The sequence below is a fragment of the Perissodus microlepis genome, chromosome 11 (genome assembly GCF_051167445.1).
Source record: "Perissodus microlepis isolate ML-2025 ecotype Zambia chromosome 11, ASM5116744v1, whole genome shotgun sequence".
In the NCBI taxonomy this organism is placed as follows: Eukaryota; Metazoa; Chordata; class Actinopteri; order Cichliformes; family Cichlidae; genus Perissodus; species Perissodus microlepis.
The window spans coordinates 24,019,345-24,043,637 of record NC_140471.1 but is presented as its reverse complement, the minus strand read 5'-3'; the positions used below and the strand labels follow the sequence as shown (position 1 = coordinate 24,043,637).

The window sequence follows — 24,293 nt, the reverse complement described above, 5'->3', positions numbered from 1 at the left end:
TGGTTTGATAGCCATGAAGAGTCCAATCTGTCTGGAAGATTTGTGCAATCTGTACTTTTCCCTTCTCTTTGATACACAAACTGCTATATAAAACATCAAAAGGGCACAGAGAGGACACCAAAGACTGCAATATCCTGCAAGCTGACAGCTGACATGCATCTTATCCAAAAGAAAGGTAAGAAGCCCCGATGCAGCTCCAGATATTCGTATGTCCGGATCTGTTTGCATGTGTGCTAATGCTGAGTCTGCTGTCTGTCATCAGCCACCCTGGGCATTAAAGGCCTCGCCATCCTCTGCGTTGTGCTCGGCCTGTTCGCTAATGCTGAATCTGCTCAGGATGCAAACAACACAGAGGGAGAGCTGACCTTTCTAAAGCTGAAACTAGAGTCTTTGAAGGACCGCTTCAGACACATGTGTAACCAGTACTCCGACCTGGCACACAACTGTTCAGCTCCAGGTACCGAACGTTCAGCAGATGAATGATAATTCAGTGCTTGTTTCTTGTTCTGCACCTTTCTATAAATGTTTAACTTGTATATTTGTCTGTCCCCCTGTCACCCTACAGCGATCAACTGCACAGAGTGTCCTGACGGGTGGGTTCACGTAGGTGATCACTGCTTTTTCCTCAGCAAGGATACCGACAGTTGGCTTAACAGTACGCTCAAATGTAAGGATATAGGCGGACATCTCGCCATCTTGACCACCAAAGAAGAGCATGTGAGAATTTCTTTGTACTTTAAATGTTTCAAATGTATTTTTTTGGAATTCACAAGTGCTAAAGAATTTGACTGTACATATTTTTAGGACGCTCTTGAAAAAGAAGCCAGGGCGATTGGGACGTTTAACCCATTCTACTGGCTTGGGCTGAGTGACATTGAGAACGAAGGAGACTGGAAATGGGTGGACAACTCAACGCTTCAAGTTTCGTAAGTATCACTTGATTGATTCAAATTTCAATGGTCTTCTCAGGATGGTATCATCATACAAAAAGTGGGTGATCTAACAAAAAAAAGGATAAAAGAATAAAGTGCAAAGCATTTCTGATGGTTGTTAATAGATGCAGTTTACAAATGATCATCAGTTAGAGAGACAAATAGTTCTCACTGTGGATTGTGTGATGTTGAAGCTTGTGGACATTTAAAAATATGTAAAAGCTAGAAGTTTAAAAATGTCCATCTGATGCTTTGTTAAAACAGGTTAAATCAGCTGCTATAGCTTTCGTGTCAAAAACCCTAAAAAGTTACGGGGTTTCACTTATGAGTTTTTCCTCACTGTAACTCGAGTGTGATGTCTGCACCTACTGTGAAGACCACACAGGCTTTGTCTCATGGATGCAGGAACTTGCATTCTCTCAAATGGCCAGTAGGGGGCACCTCATATAGATGCAGAAAGAAGTCAGACTGTATGGAAGTCAATAAAGAAATCACTCATGAACACTTTCCTGATGCCTTATTGTTTCAATTGATAGTTATTTTAATACAAAATTATGCATTTTGTAATATAACATCAGATTGTAGTCAAAATGAGGATTAGGCCTGTGTCAAACCAGAGTGTGGTTTAGCTCAGGCCTAGTTACTGATTAAGAGCTGCAGTGCTCCTCGGGTCGCTCATCGTCATTGCTAAACTCAAGGTTTCATGGCAGGACTTTGCAAACCAGTAGGTGACACCATGCTGGCTGTGTCCATTTTTTATATACAGTCTATGGCTGGTAGAGAAGCAGTTGGGAAACAGTAAAAAAAAATAAAATATTGCGTGATTGTTGTTTATGTCAGTTAAATGACTCCTTTGGCCACTTCTAGATAGATGTACGGATCAAATTAGAGTCTGTTTGGTAGTGCAGATTGTGGGAAAAATGAAGGATAAAACGATTGCTGAAAATATGAATTATTAATTTTCAGTTTATAAAACAAAATGAAAATGCTGACGCTAATTCTGTCCTTTTTGCTCTTTAATCATATTTACTTAGTTAAACATTTTTAAACAAATATTTATATTATTATGACAAATGACAAACACGACATTTCTCTACAATCCTAAAGCAAACATGTATAAATGAACACGCTAGTCTGAATAATCATCGAGTAACCTATCGTTGGTTTAACGACAAACATTGTTGCATGAAGCTGCAGCACCTGCCTGCCTACACACTGAGCGCTTTAGAGACTTAAAATGAAGGCCTGGGTGTTTCTGTAACGTTGCCATCATCTTTTATTTAGGTTTCATATGCTGTAAAGGAAACATACAGTTTGACACCTACACAGAGTTTTGGCTCATGCATGTTCACTAGAGACTTAACAATAAATGTACTTCTTTTGAGAAAACGGTGATCGAGGCAGAGTTGAGGATCAGCTTCGATTAAAATCAACCCAGATGGGTTCACAGAGCTCGCCAAGACCTTAAAGAGCATTTTCAGCCTGTTAATCGGGCTTTTGTACACAGCAAAGGTTTCTTGGCACCAAGTACATAATTACTGGTTTAAGTATTGTGGGGTGTTTTTATTTTTATAGGTGTCATATTACTAATAATGCTGAATAGGTTGCTAAAGTCTCTGGACTAGCCTATGGTGTATGTGAAATGAATTCCCTCCAACAGACAGTGTTTAGATTTATAGATGTTTTAATATAATTGCATGTCTCATTATGTCATGACATTTTTCCACGAGAAAACTGCTTGAAGAAGAAAACTACCACTGTTTTCATGAGAATATCACCATATTAGACATGATGAAAAGTACAAAGCACAAACATTTATTAAATAACCTTTACGGCAGTTCCCTGAAAACCTGATGGTAGCGCTGGAGGACAAGTCAATTTGATCTTTTTTTTTTTTTTTTTTTAAGTTTTTTGCAAAACTTCACAGCAATTCATCAACTAGTATGTAGGTGTAGGCATGTTTTGCATCAGTTCCTCCATCCTTCAAACTAACTATAGTCACAACTAGAAATGTGCACAAGGAACCATCCTGTAAATAAACAGGTCCTTTAGCTGGTGATGGCTCTTGAAGAATAAAGAATTACTTAAAAGTAATGCATCTTCCCCTTAGCAAGACAACTGTTAAAACAGTGCACAAACTTAGCAGGTGAAATGCCACTTCAGCAGAATATTAATGAAAGTAATGTTAATCTTCTTCCATCTGCATTGTAAAGATTTTGGAACACACTGAAGTCTGAGCCGGATAACAACGCGTCCGCTGGGGAAGCTGGAGAGGACTGTGTGGTGGTGGACACCCAGAATCAGGACTGGTACGACGTTCCCTGCTCCTTCCAGTATCGACGAATCTGTCAGATGGATGCCATCCCGCTAAATTAGCCCAAGAGGACCTCTACAGGAACATCACTCAGAAAGATTTTGATGCTTTATTGAAAACATCTGCTAATGTTTTTACACATTACAGTTTTCATCTTTCCATTTTTAGCAATAAACTTTACACAAATAATATGCTGCGCATGTAAATTTACAGAAGCATCTACACATCTGAAAGCATTACAGACCTCCTCAAAAAATATACATAAGGGTACAGGAAATTTAGTCTACAGATAGACTCAAAGTGTAAATGAATTAAAGTCACAGACGGTAATAATCATACATAAAATACATAAAATCAGTCCAGATTGCCTGATATGTTTGATCCTCAATCCAACAAAACTCTTTTGTACTTTCCAATATGGCAAAATGAGAGATGTAAATCCAGGTAATTCAGATAAATCAGAACATATCAGATCAGAAATTCAGCGTGTTCCCGTTTCTTCTTAAAGATCCGGTCTGTGAGCTTTCATGTTCTGTAAAATCCTTTTGGTTTGGGGCTGAAAAAGAAAAAGTCCCAGGTTTCTGTTTGAGTTATGGAAACTGACGCAGAACTACAAAAGCCAAATCATAAATGCTTATTTAAGTAATGTTCGTACTTCAAAAAATATCTCATGGCTCAAAGTGTCATTCAGATTTTAGTGCTGATAAGTGTTCATGCTTGTAAATGTGGCTTTGGAGCCATTTTACCAGTTCAGGAAATGGTTAGTACGTACTTTTTGCACTGGCAGAGTCGATGCCTGAGGAGTCTCATTTTCTGCTAATGTGAGTGACAAAGAGGCAGACACAGAGGGGTAACTCTTAAAGCTGAACTAATAACTCAGTGTGATTGAAAAGAAAGGAATATGAACGGTTGAACTGTACTTTTCTGCGTCGGTAGTGGATGAAAGCGAGCACGAGGAGGAGGAGAAGGATGACTGCTGCGCTGCAAATGATCACCAGCATCCACACACTCAATCTGGGTTCTGTACACAACAGAGACAGACAGTCATCAAACAGTATACAGTATAGAAAGAACACATCATGTAAAAGAAGTTTCTGTCTTAAAATTTTGTGGTCACAAGGTCAGGCCCATGTCACACTTCCTGCTCGTCTCACTTCCCGTGCTCACCGATCTTAAGCAGTATCTCATCTGACGTCAGCTTGTTGCCGCCCTGCCACAGCTCACACCCCCACTTTCCGTTATCTTCTTTGCCCACTTCTGGGACAGTAATATGGGTGGGGTAAGAGATGTAAGATGACGATGTTTTAGGTGAAGTCCAATTTAACTTCATATCATTGGGCAGCTGTTCACCAGTGCTGCAGGACAGATTGACCTGCTGACCGTAGATTAGCTCTGCTTTTGGGTGGGCGATGACTGGAGACGAAGCAGAAGAGAAAGAACAAAGAAATAAAATGAAAAACATGCATTTTATAAAATAAATTGCTTCAAAGAAGTTGTCTGTAACGGCATTTTCCTGAAATCAGACTAAAACTTTGGCCACGAAAGCAGCGATGATGTCTAAACAAGACATTTTGATTTATTTCCCAAATAAAAGCTTGTAAAAAACAAAAGGTTTGGCTTCAAACCTCCGCATGTGAATGCTGTAGAAATTCAACATCTCACATCAATATTTAAATATAGCTTTTATCATTTGAATATAATGTGAGTTGTGGGTTTGCTTGAGAAAAGTCCAGAGAAATTGTGTTATAGGAGCAATTTCCTGTGAGTAAATACATCAGATCTGTATTTGTTTCTGGTTCTACTTTAAAAAACATTCAGCCCGCAACTGAGAAATCATAGTTTACTTCATAAATTCTCATAACACACGGTCCAATTAAGATTCACTGTGTTAGCACACTGTTCTGGCAGAGGGGATGCTTAATACAGCCAATTAAAACAAGAGGAGCTTGTGAATTAGAAACATGTCACACTGTGGACACTTGCAAATAAATTCAGTAGCAGAGAAATGAAAATACTGGCAGAGCAGGGAGGCAGCAAGAGTGGTCACAAAGAAAAAATAACCCTAAATATAACAGAGGTGAGTGCAACACAGAGCTGGTCTTGTCAAAAAATGTGACTTACTTTCCAACACCACTACGTCTACTGTGGTCTCCAGAGTACTGCGATTTTTAAATTTCATTGAGCACGTGTAGCGTCCTCTTTCTTCTACTGTTGCCTTTGATTTGGTCAAAGACAGATTTCCGTTTTTAATGTTATATACAGGAGACAGTCCTTTGTCTTTACCCTTCTTCCAGGTAAGTTTTTCCAGATCGAGGGAGAAGAGCTGTTGTGGCTGGTCAGAAAGGGTGCCTGAGGAGAGTTTAGGAGCAAAGTGCCACTGAACTTCCTCAATCTCCTTTTTTTTCACTTGTTCCCAGGTAACAGGAGAAATTAAAGAGCAAGGGATGGTGAGAGGCGAGTCTGTGGATGTATACCGATGCGAAGGCACAGGGGCGAGGTCTAAAAAGGAGGAGAAACTGTTAGAAACCTGATCTTAAAGATGAGGATACACAACTGTGAAACAAATGCAAACACACAGAAACTCACCCACAACTGTAACAGAAACTGGGAACTTCTTTTCATTGGCATTTTTTTTCACTACGCAGTCCCACTGGCCGTTGTGTTCACTTCTGGCTGGAATGTAGACTGTTCCTTTGTTTCCTTCTCTGTTTCCCTGGGGACTGAGCCAGTAAATCTCAGGTTTGTTTTGAGGAACACTTCCCAGACTGCAGGTCAGACTCAGAAAATCGCCAGACAACAGAGGAGAGGCTGATTTCTCAATCACTAGCACAGAAAACAAGCAGAATAAAGGAAACAGAATAGAAGTGATATATTTTACATTTTAAAATAAACATTTTTCACATACGTAGTTTAAAAAAACAGATTGTCATGTCCAGTGAATTCATAAAGGCCATGTTAAGAAGTTAATAAGTTAAACTGCTCTCACATCAAACATCTCAGGACACAAATTAAAAACATGTGCTATATTTGAACAACTTGTGTAAGACTGTTGAATATGATGCAGATATGTAAATACAGTAGTTTAAACTTTAATAACCATTAATTAAAATTTTATGTGAAACTGATCAACTGACTTAGGTCACACTAATCATGTGACCTTATTTTTGCTCTTACCATTGACTTGAATGACTTTAAATACAGTGATCGAGTCACTGATTTTACAGACAAAAGTCCCAAAGAGGTCTTCCTGCAAAGCCTTTATGACCAGTGAGGCACCAGTTAAGGACAACCTGTTGTTCCACTTCTCATCTACAAGGCAGAAAGTTATTGTTAAAAATATTTTTTTATTTACCTGTATTTCCCTGTTCAGTAACAATAAATAAATAATATATACATAAATATATGGTTTACCATTACTGAATCCCTTTCCGCCTAAGGGGTTAAGCCAGGCAAGTTGATGACCATCCTGTTTTTCAAAATACCAGTACACATAAGAGTTTGCTGGATAGGATGTTGGCTCCAAGGTAATATCCTGTCCCTTCTTAGCATAAATATCTTCCTGAGCACCTACAAGGATGAGAAGGATGATATGTGTTAATATGGAATACCAAACAGTCCAGTTTCCAAATGAAAATAAATGAGTCTACAGTCAGGGCGTCTTACCGGTAGTTGACACAATCACAGCGATAAGAAGGAGAAGGGACTGAATGAAGTTCTTCATCCTTGTTATATGTCTGAAAAATATAATAAAAATACAGTTTATAGATTTTTATAGTAACTATAAGCTTTATTTTTATAGCTTCTTTCAAATGTTAACTTTTTTGATTAAGACTTCAAGCCTGATTATTTGCTACTTTCTTAAAAGAGCAGAACAATATTCAAGAAATGTATTACTTTCTTTGCATCAGAAAGCCCGAGGTATAATTGTTATATATTATATGATCACAAATGTATGTAGTTCTTTGAAACAGATACAACACAGAAGAAAACCATAAAGAAAATCTCCATGGAATTAAATTCCACATCAGCCTGCTTCTTCAGTTTATATGGCAAATCCAATTTACTGTTCAATTGTCTGAGATTTGCTGCCTGAACTCAATATAATCCTTTAAAAATGCATTGACCGATTGATTTGAGGGTGTTTAGTAGTGATGTTGTACTTCACTGCATACGAATCAATAAATAAATAACTCTCTATGTAACCTGTAAATGAAACTTGAAGGTCTTTCAGAGCTGTTGAACAGGTCCGCAATACATCGTAAATATGTCTTACTATATTTAATCATTTAGTGACAAACAAGAAGAAAAGTAGATGTTGAAAAATAAGCATTTCAGTAAAAATGAGTCTTTAGTTTAGTTGTAGCGTCCTGTGTATATTGAAGTCTGCTGCAAAGTGAAATCATTCAACAGGAAGCAAAGGGGGGTTTGTGGTGGTCTCAGATTTTGAGAGATTTGAGAAGATAAAAGACAAGTAGTTCAGAGAGCTGAGAGTAGGCGGCCTGTGGTGGGCTTTGGATGAAAAGAAGCAGACAAATGTTGGAGGGAAGAGGCTCAGAGCGTAAGCTGGCTTGTGGTGGGACTTGATTTAGTGAAGGGTGCAGATTCTTATCCCAGTCCTCCCTTCTTCTGCCTCTCACACCCCCTCTCTTCCTCCTGTGTTCCACGAAAGACGGATCTCTCCACGCTTAAAAAGACCACAGCACCGGCAGCACACCTAGACTGTGGTTTAAGGTAGATGTTTCTCTCCTTTTTTTCTGTGTTTCACCCCTTATCTCTGTTTTTCTTCTCTTTGCCTGTACGCTGTGTTATGGTTGTGCACAGAAACTCTAAAGGTATGTTTGTGTAAAAAGATAAATAAATTAATATTGAAAAAATGTTAAAAGAGGGCATTTATGTGCCCTCCCAACAAACACACTCTTGAAGGGGAAGCAGCTTTAAAGTAAGATTATGAATATTTCTTTAATGTATAAGCCGATGTTCATTAAAGACTTTTTATTTTGAATGAGCAGACTGAGCGAATCAGATTTATTTGTCCAACACTCCACAATTTCCAGAGATCTTAGGAACTATTTGACTTTTAAATGGTAAGACTTGAGTTCTGTATCAGATTTTTCCTTTTTGGATTAAACACTTTAGATCAAAACATAAATCGATCAAAAATAATAAATTATTTTGATTGAAGAAAAATGGCAATGCTGTGATGACACGATTCTCTATGAGACGTGGATAAAGCTGAGGGCTCTTTATTCATGAAACAGACGAAGATCAGAGAATTGTTTATCAAAATATTCTTCAATAGTGAGGTAAAACAGAACTTTATGCCTAAATACATGATTTTTTTTATCGGCGACCGAATGTGTTTTAAATCTAAATTTAATGCGCTATAATGTGTAAATAGGTGAAGACACACGATAACTGCTTGTGTCCAGTTATTTTGAGTTATTGTTTAAGGTTTAACTGCTGATAGATATTTAAACTTACGGCAAAATTAAAGGTTTGCGGAGTCTCTAGTTTGGGCCAGCCCGGGTGCCGGCTCTACATGTCTCTGTGCAGTAAAGTGCCCCCAAATACCTTTAATAATATTACAGGTTTTCACTAGTTTCACCATTGCAGGGAAAATCAGCTCCATGATGCACAATGTCCTATGGGCTAAATGTGCATAAATGTGTTGGGATAAATATAAAAGTCACCAAGTCCTCCTTTATTCTACTAATAGCCTCATTACTCACATGAAAATAATAATAAAAAAAAATTCTTGTAACAGCTTTAGAGTGCAATCATCTCTCTAGGGGCCTCACTCTTAAAATCTTGAATTTAAAAAGCTAATTGTTAGCGCTCATAGATGAGCCAGCTACCAGAAGAAGAAAATCAACAGGAAATATTAAAATCTGGGGTGTTTTTGTGTTGAGGGAGAATGTCTCAGAGAATTTATGCTCCAATATAATCTATTTCACTCGACTGAAACTGCATAGTGTTTAATATGAATTGTATTAGAGTTTGTAAGAAAAAATAATGAGGGAAGATCGGTGATGGAGTGAAACTGATGACAAACTGACGTTCAAAGTCATCGCACCTGTGGAAGTATAACCCAGAAACCAACATGATCGTATCTGCAGTCAGGAGGGAGCTACAACAACAAATACAGAGACGGGGGGGAGGGGAGGATCAGGGTCAGACACAGCAGAGAGATGAAGGAGGGGAGCTGAATGAACAGAGAAACCAGATTAACAGCAGCATTTCATTTAATTTCATTCATCTCATTTTTTTTTTATCTTCATTTGTCTTATTTATTCTTTTTTTTTGGCCAGGCTTTAAATTAATTTGACAAAAAGTTTCCTTTATTTTTTTCACCATCACCTTAAACATATTTTATTTATGAAGCTTAAGAAAAAATTAAAGTGTTAGATTGTTTGTTTTTCAGAAAAATCAGGAATAGTTGTGTGTCATAAAGCGTGAATTTGTGAGTAACTTAAAAAATAACTGTGGTACACAACTATCGCTAATGCTACGTCAACATATTTAGTTCAAGCTAAAATAATGCACCGGTGTAAATGTTTATATCCTATTTTATTGTAAATGTATAATTTGAAAATTACACATACATCTTTTGCTCAGCGGTCATCTGTTTTGTACGGGTCAGTTGCTCAGCGCTTAAACGATTATATGTTTTAGTTAAATGTAAGAAAAAAGAAATACAAGAAACTGGATTAGCATTTTAACATTTTTAATAATATGATCTGAAATTAAATTTTCAGGCAACGTTTAATGTGTGTGTTTTTAAAATCCTCCAAAAAGTTTATAATTTAGTTTTTTCTTTCAGTTTTTCATATCTGGAGAGGATCGTCACTGCGCTGTCGATTTATAAAACTTACCTTGGAGCTCTAATTGCATAAAACTCAGCGTGATATTCTGGCTCCACTGGGCCTGTTGAGGCTTTACATGTTTATATTTCAAACGTATTATTTAAAAAAAATGTGATACTGATAATTCTAGTATAAATTAACTTTACAACGTGTACCGTGGTTCTGAATTATGTGTGTATTAGGTTAAAATCTGAAAAATTACACAATACTTACAGCGGCTGCTCAGTGCAGAGTGTCCCTCTGTGCTCAGTGATCCGGAGTCAGTCGGAAGTGTTGTATATTTATCAAACGAGCCCTCTTTTTAAATGCCGTTGCACCTCCCTCAGCACTGATTGGCCTGGAAGACACACACACAGATGCTGATCAGACCCAAAGTCAGAAAAATGACCTTTGATTGGTTGTTAGACTCTACTCAAGATCAGTTTTCGAAACTTTTCTACCCCCTTAAACTGTTTACCGTTGGGTACTGTTTAGAGTAAACAAAATATCTAAGATTCATATACACAAAACACTGAAACGCATCGCTTTGGCAGTGTAATCATGTCGTCATTTAATCAGTAAAATTAAATGTTTTTTTGAGTCTCTGTTTTTACTTTTAATTTGTCCAGTGGCTATAATAACAAACAGAGAACAAATCTTAATGGGGTAAAATGTCTTAGCTCATTAAGTATGAGATGCTGTTTATGTCATAAACTCTGTGAAGGGTCTCTCCGGACTCATTATCTATCCTTAGCACGTTCTAAGCGGCACATGAGCCGCTTACAGACTAATTTATTGTAATTTTCCACTGGTCTTATAATTGTACCAATTTAGATACATAATTAGTGTATCAGAATTCAAGCATGAACTGCTGAACCAATCTTCACAAAAACAGTTGACTGATGCAAATTAAAAATGCGACATTTCCTGGAGAGAAAGTCGGATAAAGTGCAGAACGGGATGAGAAAAGCAAAAAGTTTAGGGATGTTTTTTTTCCTGGGAGAGCGGCATATATGAGATTAATTTTTATATGACGGAATAACAGACTTCATGGACTTAAAACCTTCAAGTCTATCGACGACGGTGCAGTGCAGCGTCTCTTCTGTAAGGTCTCGCTCTCACTTCCATGACCAGTGCTTTTCAGAACCTCTTCGCACTTTAAAATTGCCCTTATCGTTCATTTTTTTTCCATCTTTGACATGTTTAGATTTCTTCCAGAAAGCAAACAAATATTGCTGTCTGAACACGGCGAGCGAATCATCAATCAACCAATAATCACGGCCTAAGTTTTAAAGTTCAGAACAAGATGAATGGATGTTAAAGTAGAATAAAGTCAACAAACACAATTACTTTGTGAAATTTATAAGTCCACCCAGCCGCGCGTGTAAAGGTGCTAAAATCACAATCGTACAAACATACCCGCCAGAATAAATGTTCACAATATGTCTTCTTACTTACTTACTTACTCATTTTTCGATGTATATAATCTGTTTGTGCTTGTTACGGCGCTCCGCCGAAGCTACAGCATCGAGGAAAAGATTCAAATCCAACATACATCAAAATAAAAACCACTGTGTCATGTTATTAGGCGGTAACTAGCAGTAAATTGAAATTTCCTTTCAATCTAAGATTCTATAAACTAATTTTAATAAAACAAACTGTACTGAAATGTAAAGATTTGTCGAGTAAAGAAAATCTTCCCTTTGTGCGTTTGACAAGAAAAGACCCGCCAAACGGTCAGCGCGGGTGAAAGCGATCAATAGTTTTTTATTGAATGCTTCCGTCTTACATAATTCCCGTTTCTTTATGTCTTACCAGCAAATTTGTATTAAACAGAAAAACTGATCGAACTTCATCAGAAAAATACTGGGTTTGTGAGTTTTAACTTCAAATGACCGCGTGGACTCATTTATGACGTTAGCGGTGTAGAAATATTTGTCTTTAATCTTTAATCATGAAAACATTTCCTACCATGAATTCATCGGTCTACTTCACTCATATTTTTTCATAGATTACAGGAATTGGAACAATGGTGTGTCAGGGATAATGGAAAGTTGTGTGGGGTCATGTATGATGATGGAAATGTTTCTGGTTTGTTTTATTTAAATGTTTTTACTTGGAATCGCTGCTTTGCAATGTTTTACAGTGAACGTAGCTAACAGACTCAGAGAACCTAATCTGCAAAAGTCAAGCACATACTCAGTACCCGATGACGATGAAATATAGCTAAAGCGTTTGAGTTGGGTAACTTCGGCATCAAAATGATTTAAAACCGTTACTGATTACATTAGAATAAACACAAATAGAGCCATGTAAATTAGGTTTTGTTGTATAAAGTATAAAAGGGTCACTTTAGTTGCTAAAATATCTGGGACCCTTTGTTAACAGACAAACACGTGAATAAAAGGTTGACCAGACTGAGGTCTATGACGGCCAACATTAGTCTGTAAATGTAACTGTGCTAAATGTAATTATCAGCAAACTACTTTGTTCATTTACAAAAAGGCACGCAGCATCAATCCAGTTCATTTTACCAGAGTGTGATCAAATTCATGGTAGAGGCAATATTCTTCTTTTCTTTGACATGAAGGCAATCGGTCGTCATCAGTCAATCTGCCATGCCACTAAAATTCATTTATACGTATAGCTTGCAGAGTTCGGGCAGTCCGGGAGAAATATAACAACATCTTTCCCTCAATCTCCCTTCTTGACCTGAAAAGTGATATAAAGAGTCCCACAGATGACTCTTGTTGGGGATCGGTATCATAATTTTGAGCTTAAGATTTCAGATTCTGTGCACATTTCACTTTTCTCTCTGTACGGCACTCTGATTACTCATTGCTTTATTACTTAATAATAGTAACTGTCCACCTGTGAGGGAGCTGATCATCTGCTTGTTCTTATTTGCACTCCTAAAATGCAGCCGAGTCACATCTGCGCTCGACTCAACAACATCTGTAGATTTCTGTGTTTTCTCACTGTTGTCAGCTTCTCAGAAGTTGTACACACGTATGGGTGAGTACAGTATTGCCTTACAGCTACGGCAGCTGTGCTGATGTGCTAGATAAAACGTTAAACTGCAAACTAATTACAAAAATCTGAGCATCTTTGATGTCCTCAGAAAACATGAGAGATCCTGTGACTGGAAGATTACATTAAATGGAATCAAAACTGCTTAAAATTTGGGCACAATACCAGTGAAGTACTACACTTTGAAGGGCAGACCTGAGAGGCTCAGCAGCATGTTTGACACAGATGCACTGACTCTGTAAAGGGTTAACGTTTGGCTGTTTATTCTGCTGAAATAGAAGCTAATCGCTTATTTTTCATTCAAGAAATCAGATGATCTCTTCCATCACGGCTAATGAAGGCTACAGGGATCAGACTGGTGCTGCAGAAACACGCTGCTGAGGTGGTTTAGATACAGGAACCACAACAAGGACAAAACAAACATCTCACACACGTCTCATGTGTCTCTCTGAGGTTTCTCTGCCTGCCTCTGTACTGCCTTCATGAAGGGCTCACACCTGCTTCTGTTCCTTCTGAGCTCGAAATGAAACAAGCTTTTGTTCACTCGTAAAGCAAAACCTTCACGTCTGTGCTGCCTCACCCAAACGTTTGCTTACAGGCCTAAATGAAATGAGCTTTTAAATGGAGCTCCTTTCAGATTACTTGCATATAAAAGCTGCTGCAAAGCCTGCGATCAGCGCGACACCCCTTTCTTTCCTCGGTGGATGCATATTTGTTTATGAGCTGTGATTTTGATGGAAAACACCTTGAAAGTGAGGACTCCCTCATTAGTCACACACACCTAACGAGGGGGTGTGCACCACACTGTGTCATTACTGAAAAAGAAAAAGACAAAGTGTGGGCCACAAGCAAGAAAGACGGGTGATTCACTTTTTTCATATGCCTCTCATGCTTCCTCAGCCTCCAATCTCTCCTACAGAGGGTTTCCCTCGGCAATCGATCTCTATTTCCTGTCTCTGACTTGCGCTGGTTTTATTGTATTTGATAAAATTACAGGTTAGACTTATGGCGTGCGATTTAGCCAACGACAGGAGGATGTGCTGAAGGTGCTGGGTGTGTGCTGGAAGTTTAAGAGTCTGTGGCTGTTTTTGTGTTTCATAAATAAACAAAATGTCAGTGGAAAAGAGGTTAAGAATCAGAAACAAGTGACATTCTCCCTCAGTGCCTGAAAACATTTAGTCTGTTTCATCATGAGGGGAACTTCATTCAAGCTTCTTTGAAACCTCAAACTTGTGAAACAGTCGCAAAGACAGAAAAGTTTACTGTCTCTCCCACTCATCGCTAAAACCTCCATCATCAGTATCTGTAAGTTATTTTTGGTTTGTGGGCCGCTGGATGATCGTTTTTATCAAAAGGAAAATGTAGATTTTGCCACAGTTCATGTAGATTTTCTAATTCATATGGACTGCGCACGACTGCTACTATAAATCTGTGATTAAGATGATGAGGTGAACGATGACGTTTGTTTGCAGTGGAAACACTGCTGTATATTTCCACAGCGCCTACAGACGTGTGTGCAGCATTTGCGCTGAGCGTAGCTGAAGTACGTTACTGCATTCCTGTAAGTAATCGAGATAATATGATTATTCGCTTATTGTAATAAACGAATAAACAAAATGGAAACAAAAAACATTTGATGTCAGTTTTAGAGCATTTCTCAAAACAATGACACAGACAAAATTCAGTTTTCAGTCAGAAATGTTTTTCTGTACATCCTACAGTTTATATCCGGAAATTATGGAAATGTTCTGCAATTTTTTTTTCCATCAACATGCATTCAAATAAGAACTAAATGTCTACTCCTGCATTTTAATTGCATAAACGTTAGGCACAAAACCACTATTCCACTACTCACATGTTGCCACTCATTGTACAGACGGCCACATTCAAAGTGTCAGGAAGAGTTCAGTGATGCTCCTTTGCTACATCTGCCCAACAGCTAAAAAACACACTAAGCTGCCATTAGATTAACTAATCAAATCATTTTAAAAATATGCCTCACATGTGCATTTGTGCAGTTTTTTTGTTCGCTGCAGGCTCGGCCCCGCGGCGTTGATTTTGAGGAGCCTGCTTCCTAATGCCGCTTCAGAGGCAACAGAAGAGGCAGATTTTTTAATGGGCAAAAATCATCTTCAAAGTTAAAGGTAAACTAAAAGAAATAGAAACAGAAAAAGTGTTTATATTGCCTTTGATAATGATGATCATGATCTGCGGTACGAATCCAAAGTTTGCAGACTGATGTTTCAAAAGTATCTGTGACAAATTTAATAAAACATCTGATGCGCAAATACACAAAATAAAACACAGCCAATATGAAGCCAGTGTGCCTTTTGGAAGATGTGAATGTAAACATCATTAATTCAGAAGTGAGAAATTTAAAGATGCATTTGTCGTTAAGTTTTCCACTCGCTGGGCTGCTGATTTATCGCAAACAGTTATTTAGTAGCAAACTACAAGCAAAACACACACATACTTGGTAAAAGACACAGTTTCCCGGTTCTATAAGGTAAAAGAGGCTTAACTTACTCAGCTGATGTCGTTCTGCACAAAGTCTTGTTACAAAATGTGGAGAAATAAAGAGATAATTCACGGTGACCGAGTGGGTCATCTCTCATATTATTATCTACTAATTTCTACCTCACAAAACAATGTTTACTCAGTTCACTCTAAATATCTTACGACTGTATAAGGAAAACGTCAAAGAGTCAATCACCTGAACATGAAACATAAACATTTCGCTCTAAGCACTTTCTATTTCTTTTCCATGTGGGTAGTCAAATCAAGTGACACTCTTTCTTAGCACGAAATCCCCCCCTTCATGTCTGCTGCAGCTCATTAAATGTTAGAAAACACTGACAGAGAAACACAAAAAGGGAAAGACTTGGTGTTATTTGTCACATTAACTTTAGGACGTCTTTTAAGAATGAAGACAATCTCTTACATTAGAGCTGTATTAGACAGCCAGTACAGGTGTACAGTGAAAGAGTTTCTATTAATGTGAACCTACTGAAACAGGAAAACCAGAAAACATTTGTTACACAAACAGAGCTGAAGAGCATTTAACAAGCCGGCCATAATTTAACCATTATGTTTCATTTCCTGATTCACTGCATGTTACCCTTTGCCTACTAACAACACTTTCACTTCTTTAGTTTTAAATGGCAACAACACACAGCAAGACGAAGGGGAGCAGCTGAGACGCCACCTATGAGAGGACAACTTTAACAAACAAGAAAACAAATGATTTTAGCCTGCGACCGGTCACTGACCGATCACCCTCTGCAGGTTGCTTTAACAGCGATTCCAGTCATGAAAAGCTGCTCTGACACTAAAACCTGCGTGGAAGTGAAACATGAGGGGAGTTTACAGCAGGGAAATCACCCAGCACACGATCATTTCAAAAATAATCAGGAAATTCAGTTTTTTAAAAAGGAGTGCACCTGCAGTGGGGTTACAGCTGGCTGCTGTGTGCTGCCTCTCACACATCATCCTGCTTACTATTGCAACTGTTTTGTTTTGGGTTTTTTTGGTGTTTTTTGCAACAATCTGATAAGAAATTTGTAATGATGGTGGCTACATTGCAACTTGTGTCAGGGTCATTACGTAGTCTTTTTTTTTTCTTTTTTACTGGTGTTTGCAAAAAAAACCCCTCTCCGAATACTTCAATCTAACAAACTGGAGTTGAAATCAAGGACAGTTTACAGAGTTTTGTGCTGGAGTTTGTGCCAATTCCTTTGTACAAAAAATATGAACAGGAAGCTACTGTAAACTGTAAAAAGTACGTTATATATAATTCCTTTTTCTTTGGTGTTCAGAGTATTAATTCAGAAATGTTATAGTGGTTATTTTAAGCTATTACGTGTTGAGGCTTTACCACCATCAACGAGACTCCTGTAGGGTTCAGTTGTGCTCACTTTCGGGGTAGATGCTCTGAAGTTAAATACCAAAGCATTCCCCTAACCATGTTGTGGAAGAAAAAGGGGAACTTCTACAGAGCTGATATCTTGTCATAGTATGACAAAACCAAGAAACTAAACTCGGGGTGCCCGAGCGAGGAGATGCTGCTACAGTCATGTGAAAAAGATAAAAACACCATCTTTGATCTCTAAAGTTTTAATGTATCACACATAATAAGAGAGATCTGGTTCTTAGCGTACTTAACATTATTTAAATACAACCTCCAATTAACAGCAACATGTGACATGACATATTGTGTCATTATTTATTTAGCAAAAGTTAAAAGTTAAGAAGAAGTTTATGAATAATTAAACACATCCGTTTCTTATATAGCGCTTTTCTACTCAAGGACTCAAAGCGCTTATACATTTTCACCCATTCACAGACAAGCGCTTGTTTCTACTTCTACAAGCTTGTTAACTTACTGGCATACAAATTGGAGCAGGGAGGGAATCAAAAGGGATCCAACTTCCAAAAAGTAGATGACCTGCTCTATCTCCTGAGCTACAGCCAACATAGCAAAATTGGTATGGCTCGGATCTGGACCACACAATGTGCTTACACATGGCTCACATACCGCAAAGAATGACGGCCCTTTAGTGGCCCAGATCTGGTTTTCCAGAGGTGGCCCACACATGGGCCAGCACAAGGCCAGTTGTAGACACAGTGCTGGTCCTGTGCTGCCCCAGAACAGTTTCAGCTCTGGCCCCAGATGTCAGCCTAATGTGTACCTTAATAAAGCCGTGTAATAACAACATGTGCCGGAACATAATAGTGCAAAAGTAACATGAGGAAACTCTGTTCAGACAGTGAATGGACTGATTCTTATATGGCGCTTTTCTACTCTCCCGGATTACTCAAAGTGCTCTATACAACATGACACATTCACCCAATCACACACTTTCTCTTAACTGAGTGCTTCCTAACTACATTCATACACATTCACACTCTTGATATGCAGACTGGAGGAAACAGGGATCGAACCACTAACCTTCTGATCTACCTCCTGAGCTACAGCTACCCTGTGATAAACATGAGTAAACCGTCACTAGGTTTTGGATAAAGTGTACACTCACAAACCTGTCAAACCTGCATTTGAAACGTTGGCTACCAGAGCAGTATCGTATTGCAACATGACATTTGGGTCTTCTAACTAAAATAGGAACATAAATTATGTCATCATTGGCAGACCTGGCCCACATCTGGTTGACATACACCCTTCCATGACACCAGTCAGTCAGAAGTGCCAGCTTGATGCCGGATCCAGGCCAGATCTCTTTTCTATGAGCCTGGGCCACATAACCCAAAACATAATCGAGCCAGATGTGGCATGCCATCACATAGTCAGTGCCATCTACGCCAAGCCTGACCCATATATGGATGACATACCACTTACCATGCCAGAAGTCAGCCAGCAGTGACGGCTTGATACCAGATCCGGGCCAGACCTGCTTGCTATGTGGGAGCCACTACTTAATTCCTTCCTCATAGGAATTAAGAGGTAAGGATCAGCCTGGTGCTGATAATCAAATGCACTTCATTAATTAATCATGTTAACTGTTTTAACAGTTTACAGGTCTGGAGCATTCAGGTTTGTGTTAACAACAAGAAAGACATCAACAGTGACCTCAGAGAAGTCATTTTTACTGCCGATCAGTCTGGTAATCAAACTAACTGCTATATGTAAATGCTATAAATGCTTTAAGGACGTTTCCTAACATTGTGAAGTTTATTATTCTACACCGAGAAAGATTGTTCATCAGTGGAAAACATTTAAGACAGCTGCTAATCTTCAGTGGACGTCCCAGCAAATTCACACCAAGGTCAGACTGAGAGAAAGTGCTGAAAACCCAAGAGCTACGTCTCAGACTCTACAGGCCTCAGTTTATTAGATGTAAAAGTTCATAACAATACAATCAGAAAAAGACTGAACAAATACATCCTGTTCGGAAGAGTTGCCAGAAGAAACACTGTCTAAAAAGAACATGGCAGCATGGCTTTGCATCTGAACAAACCACACGACTTCTTTTAGACAGATCGAGCTAAAATGGAGAAGTTTGGCCATAATGCTCAGAAAAATGAAACACAGCTTATCAGCACAAACACCTCAACTGTCAAGCACAGTCAGGAGTAATGATTTATGTTTGTTCTGCTGTCACTGTCCTGAGTTGACAGTTAACTTTATACGAAACACTTTTAGAAATGTGAAGCAATCTGTCTGACGGCTAAGTCATGCAACAGAACAACGATCGCAAGCGCAGCAGCAAATCAAAAGTCAAAAATCGAGATGTTGCAATGGCCCAGGAAAAATCCAGCTCTCAACCGGACTGAAATGATGTGTTGGGACCTGAAGAGAGTTGTGCACAAATGAATGCCTACAAACCTCAATGAACTGAAGTAAAAATGCAAAGAAAAGTGGGCCAACATGACGTGAGACACTGATAAAGTCATACAGAAAATGATTATTGTTAAAGGTTGTTCTGCAAGCTCCTGAATCTTCTATTTCACACAGTTTCTGCTTTTTCATCTAGTTTTTGTTAACTAAACAATGAAAGAGTTTAATCACATGTTGTTGTTTTTTTAATCTTTAAGGGTCGTGCGACCCAGTGTCGCACGACATCACATATTTGTGATCGCTTATAGCATCACAAATATGTGATGCTATAAGCGACCTTATAGCATCACATATTTGTGTTTTATAGTTTACTGCAGAGAAGTTTTGGAAGTAGACTGTTACTCTGATACTAACATACGCAACACTACCTTACAACAACCTCACAGGTATGCGGCCATACAGCTGCTGTTATGGTATGCACAGTTCTTTAACTCTACTGCCCTGATAGGAGGACAGGATGTGGTTGCCGTGTTGCCTGCAGATCCCTGCTGAGGATCAGATGATATTTTATTATGTCCTGATACATAAAAGTTCAGAATGGGAAAACGGTCCACTTCCTTTTTTCACATAAGTGTAATTTCACAGTAATATGCTGTTTATGGAGGTTACACAAACAATAAATACATGTATCGCAACAATGTCCTTTAACAGTGACATTTCTAACCTGCTGATATCAAGAAGTAAAAAATTTGATTTCCTGACCTGAATTTGGCTCCTGATGGTTTGTAGCGATGGAATGACAAGACAAATGGAAATAGCAGAAGGAGGGACACAACCTGGTTCAGAAATTTCAGTTTCACTTTGTATGACTGCATGTTTGTGTCTATGAGTGTGCACATTTGGGTAATACAGTGAAAAAGAGAACTGACTAATGCAGTCCCATGAAAAGGGAATCCTAATGTCTCATATGAGAACACCTCCAGTGTAGACAGGTTATATTTTCATATCAGGGTAAGGGAAACACATCTCAGTAATCGCCTACAGAGAACAACAAAATACATACAGTGTGTGCCTCTAGGAGACTTTTTGCTCACTACTAAAGTCAAGAAGAAGAAACAAGTACATTTAATGACTCTTCACGATGATATGCAACAAAAAGAGTAAATCAGCAGCACTTTAGTTAGTCAGTAATAAACAATAAATGGCTTTGAACTGCTCTGAACAGCTTTATGGGTGTTCCTGGATAAACAGAGATAAACAATTCAGTCCTTTGAATTGTAGGAATAGCATCCGGAGCACGAAGCTGAAACAACCAAGAACCCGGGGACATGGGGACGACATTCACAGGCCAAATCAGCCAACCAACCTCAATCCTACTGAGCAAACTGAAAACAGACTACCCTCGAAACGAGAAAGGCAAGAAGACAGTTCAGCAAGTAAGAAGTGCCTGCTGACACCTGTGAGGTGCAGCATTCAGCTGTACGTTAACATTTTGGTGTAAAAAACCAAAAACAAACAGTCAACTCTCAAGCTCAAGGTACCGCTTCTGTTTCGGAGTTCGTGTGCTGCAGCGTTGTGCTGGTTGGCCACTGATGGACTTTATCCGACATGTATGTTACCAAATTTAATTTGTGTCACAAAACATTTAGTTTTAGAGCAAACTGGAACATAAAATGTGCACATGCAGCAGAAGTAACATCATACAGATATGTGAAAACCAGCAAGTGTCTTAGTTAGAAGTTGGGCCGCAACGTGCCGCCTGAAGAGCTTGGGTGCACTTTTCTACAATATTTGCGTTAAATCTTTGAGACTCTGCTGGGGGGGATGCTCGCCAGTCTTTTCCAAGATATTCTCTCATTTGATGGGGAGAGCAGTTCAGTACATCAGCCTAAAATCATTCATACTGGGTTAAAATCGCGTGTCTCGGGAGGCCGTAGCACATCGTTTTATATTCAAACCGTTCAGTGACCCCCTCGCGCCCTCTGGACGGGGGCATTTCCATCCTGGAACAGACCGCTCCCTTCAGGATAGAAGTGCTCCATGAAAGGATAAAGTGCAAATCAACTTTTTGGTTGCTTGATTTCTAGTGACGCTTTGCTCTCGAGGGACAAGCCCCTCAAAGTAAAAAGGGGCCACTGCATCGCATTGCTTCGCTGGCAGGGTCGGGGGTTTTCAGGAATTTGCTTTAATTTGTTACCACTTTGTAATATCATTTTTAAAATTGTGAGTTATATGACTCCTTTTGTGCTAGATAAACATGGAGAAGCTGAAAGGAGGCGATCTATTAAAGCGCTCGCGCAGAAGGAGCCAGGTAAATTTATTTTTTAGTATTTTACGCCAGATCTTTGTGTGTCTGCAGCCACTTTGCCATGTTTGCTAGATCTAATTTTAATGGTGCTTATCATGACTAAAATTTAAAATACTATGAGCCACGGATTAGTGAAATCTAGACTGTTATCCTGATATAATGCTCAGAGATGAGAAAAGAAGCACTATCTAATCTCAAGTGAGATATCTCCAACACTAAATTATTGCCCATTTTTGTAATATTAATCAAAATTTTGGGCCTGTTTAATCCTACACTTATTTTATTTTATATTCGAGTGATTACAGCGCTTGGTAAATTTCATTTCATTCATTTATTTATTCATTTATTTTATATTGGCAGTTTTCATAGGAAGCATTTTCAGTTTCAGGGTCCTCCTAAAACAAAACCAGCAGGACCCTGAGGCCACGCAGGCTCACTGCTTCACGACTCTTTGGGACCATTCAATAAAACAAGGCCGTCATTGATGTAACCATCGTACGCGCCACCTGTCTTTAACGAGAGGTCAAAACTTTTATTTTCTGAAGGTAACCTAGTTTGGATACCTGTGTAATGCCTCTGAGTTTAGAGTTTAAAGCAAATATGAGATTTTACCACTTAGTGTGATCTAAAGTTTAATTTCCTCAGTATAACAGCTGAACTATGCTCAGTGTTACAGTTTACAAGGAGATTTGCGTTAAACAAGAAAATTTTTTATTATATTACAATCATATGTTGCCCACCACACGTAGCATTTGAACTAATCCTGCTATAAGTTAATTTTTTTGGCATCGTCTGGCGTATTTCTGAAGAGTACGCACGCTGGAAGCTTCTCAGAGTTACTTGTTTGTTAAAGAAAACTCAGCAGATGAGGTGCGATCCACACTCAGCTGTAAATGGCCTTTACAAGGGAACGCTACAGGTCTTATTTACCTGAACTAAATAAAAGCAGTACATTACTGTCGACACTATCAGTGCCAAAAATATAAAAATAAGACAAGCTGTGAGATTTTTTTTTACTTTTTAAGGCTGTTTTAAGGCAGAAGTTTTAACTTGTGAAAACATTTTTAATGTTATATACTTAAAAAGAGAAATACTTTGCTACAGTGTATTTTAATAATTTATAAATGCCGTAAAAGAAACACTTTACCAAATGTGTTAAAAATATTTGAAGGTATTTGAAGCTTTTTGAATAACGTTGCTATTTACTTACAAAATTAAGCGTTCTGCATGGCACAAGGCCCTCAGCAAAGCTAGCACTATCATATTTTAGAGGAACACACACACACTAAACTTAACGTTCAAGCAAACCTGCCTGATTTTAAACTGTTAAGAGTACTGTAACTTTCTTTACATTTTTTCCAAAAAATTAAAATTAGTTTATGTCCTGATTGCGTAAGATCAGGACAAATTTAGCATCTTATTGCAAAATCAACAACGTGTTGCTGGCGCTGCTGTTATTGCATAAATTTTGATCTTTACGTTTAAAGAGACTGCAGAGCAGAAAATTCTATTTTAGGCATTTCTGATGTGACATTTTGAAATCCTCCTCAGGGTTGTCATTAGGTTTAAGCACATCAGAGAGACTAATGAAGGCTGAAAGACGTCCCATAGAGGGTAAAATCTACAGATCAGGTCCGGCTCATTTGAGAATTGCTTAAGTCTGATGGTAAAACAACCATAAATCTTTCAGTGTTGACGAATTTAATTCAATTCATGTGTTGACAGTCAGACACACTGAACGCTGGCTACAAACTGTGGATCGTCACTTTCTTCTAATGATATATAAATATATATGAAAATAATCGTGCTAGTTTTTCAGGCAACAAACACAAACACGAGCAGATCAAATTCAAGACAAATCAGTCAAAAAACTTTTAAAAGCGGCCTCTGTTGGGACCACATTTGAATCTTGACCCTACGTGCCCCTTTGCGTCTATCAGAGTGGATCTTTCGCAGCGTCTCTGACATTTGTCAGCATGTAGTTATGATTCGAGCCCCTGACATGTTGTTATCCTGATTAAAGTATCATCTCCCTTGAAGAAAAGCTTTTAAAACCTGCTACTATCACGTAAAACACTAAAGTATACATACAAAGTATTACAGAGTACTTACATGGGATCTTCTCAGTACAGCTATGAGTTCAGCTTTGACACTTGGTAGGCTGTGTGCACTGCAGGTGCCTCTTTCAAACACACACACACACACACACACACACAGGAAGTCAGCGTTCACTATGATCTCATCCCCTCTGTTATGCACTTAATACATTTTACAGACTAGATTACATATTCAGGCACAAACCTGGAGGACACTTTTAGAGGTTTGATAAGCTCAACTTAGTGCACAAAACAGGGGCTTTTCTTAACTCATATAAAAGATTGAAAATACTTCACTTGTGCATATTTATGAGCATGTATGTATGTATGCCACGGGTGGTCGTGTTATTGAGGTAAACAGGTGTTTACTGTTTATTCCATATCATGAAGTGCTGCTCTGGTGTCAACAGCTGCATGGTATTGCACCAGTTTTAGGGAATTCGTGAGCTTTGAAACCAGTGTAGGCATGTTCTAAAGCA

At 38.5% G+C, this 24,293-nt stretch overlaps 2 protein-coding genes across 3 annotated transcripts; one reads left to right on the top strand and one right to left on the bottom strand.

The window, feature by feature from the left end:
- The first annotated feature begins 27 nt into the window (after positions 1-27).
- On the top strand, positions 28-3,435 carry LOC146377930 (perlucin-like protein). Its single transcript, XM_084944253.1, has 5 exons — positions 28-175; positions 263-457; positions 566-717; positions 805-926; positions 3,146-3,435. The coding sequence occupies exons 1-5, from the start codon at positions 154-156 to the stop codon at positions 3,306-3,308; spliced, it is 654 nt and encodes a 217-aa protein (XP_084800379.1). The 5' UTR covers positions 28-153; the 3' UTR covers positions 3,309-3,435.
- Positions 2,811-23,909, bottom strand: cd4-1 (CD4-1 molecule). 2 transcript variants are annotated; one of them, XM_084944251.1, is made up of 11 exons: positions 23,831-23,909; positions 10,323-10,446; positions 6,910-6,980; positions 6,658-6,813; positions 6,421-6,555; positions 5,833-6,069; positions 5,368-5,745; positions 4,414-4,659; positions 4,167-4,267; positions 4,019-4,062; positions 2,811-3,802 (listed from the first exon to the last, which is right to left on the bottom strand). In XM_084944251.1, exons 3-11 carry the CDS (start codon positions 6,965-6,967, stop codon positions 3,772-3,774), a joined length of 1,386 nt encoding a protein of 461 aa, XP_084800377.1. In that variant the 5' UTR covers positions 6,968-6,980; positions 10,323-10,446; positions 23,831-23,909; the 3' UTR covers positions 2,811-3,771. The 2 variants fall into 2 exon arrangements, with proteins under 2 accessions (XP_084800377.1, XP_084800378.1); XM_084944252.1 differs by having other exon boundaries at positions 4,019-4,059.
- Between the last annotated feature and the right edge of the window lie 384 nt (positions 23,910-24,293).

Bases quoted from the DNA above. Each gene is read 5' to 3' on its own strand.
- LOC146377930 (XM_084944253.1), top strand. From the start codon at position 154: ATGCATCTTATCCAAAAGAAAG. The intron at 176-262 runs GTAAGAAGCCCC...GTCTGTCATCAG, and splicing joins GCATCTTATCCAAAAGAAAG to CCACCCTGGGCATTAAAGGC. The intron at 458-565 runs GTACCGAACGTT...GTCACCCTACAG, and splicing joins ACACAACTGTTCAGCTCCAG to CGATCAACTGCACAGAGTGT.
- cd4-1 (XM_084944251.1), bottom strand. From the start codon at position 6,967: ATGAAGAACTTCATTCAGTCCCTTCTCCTTCTTATCGCTGTGATTGTG. The intron at 4,268-4,413 runs GTGAGCACGGGA...TGTTGTGTACAG, and splicing joins TGAGATACTGCTTAAGATCG to AACCCAGATTGAGTGTGTGG. The intron at 3,803-4,018 runs GTACGTACTAAC...TTTCTTTTTCAG, and splicing joins CGACTCTGCCAGTGCAAAAA to CCCCAAACCAAAAGGATTTT.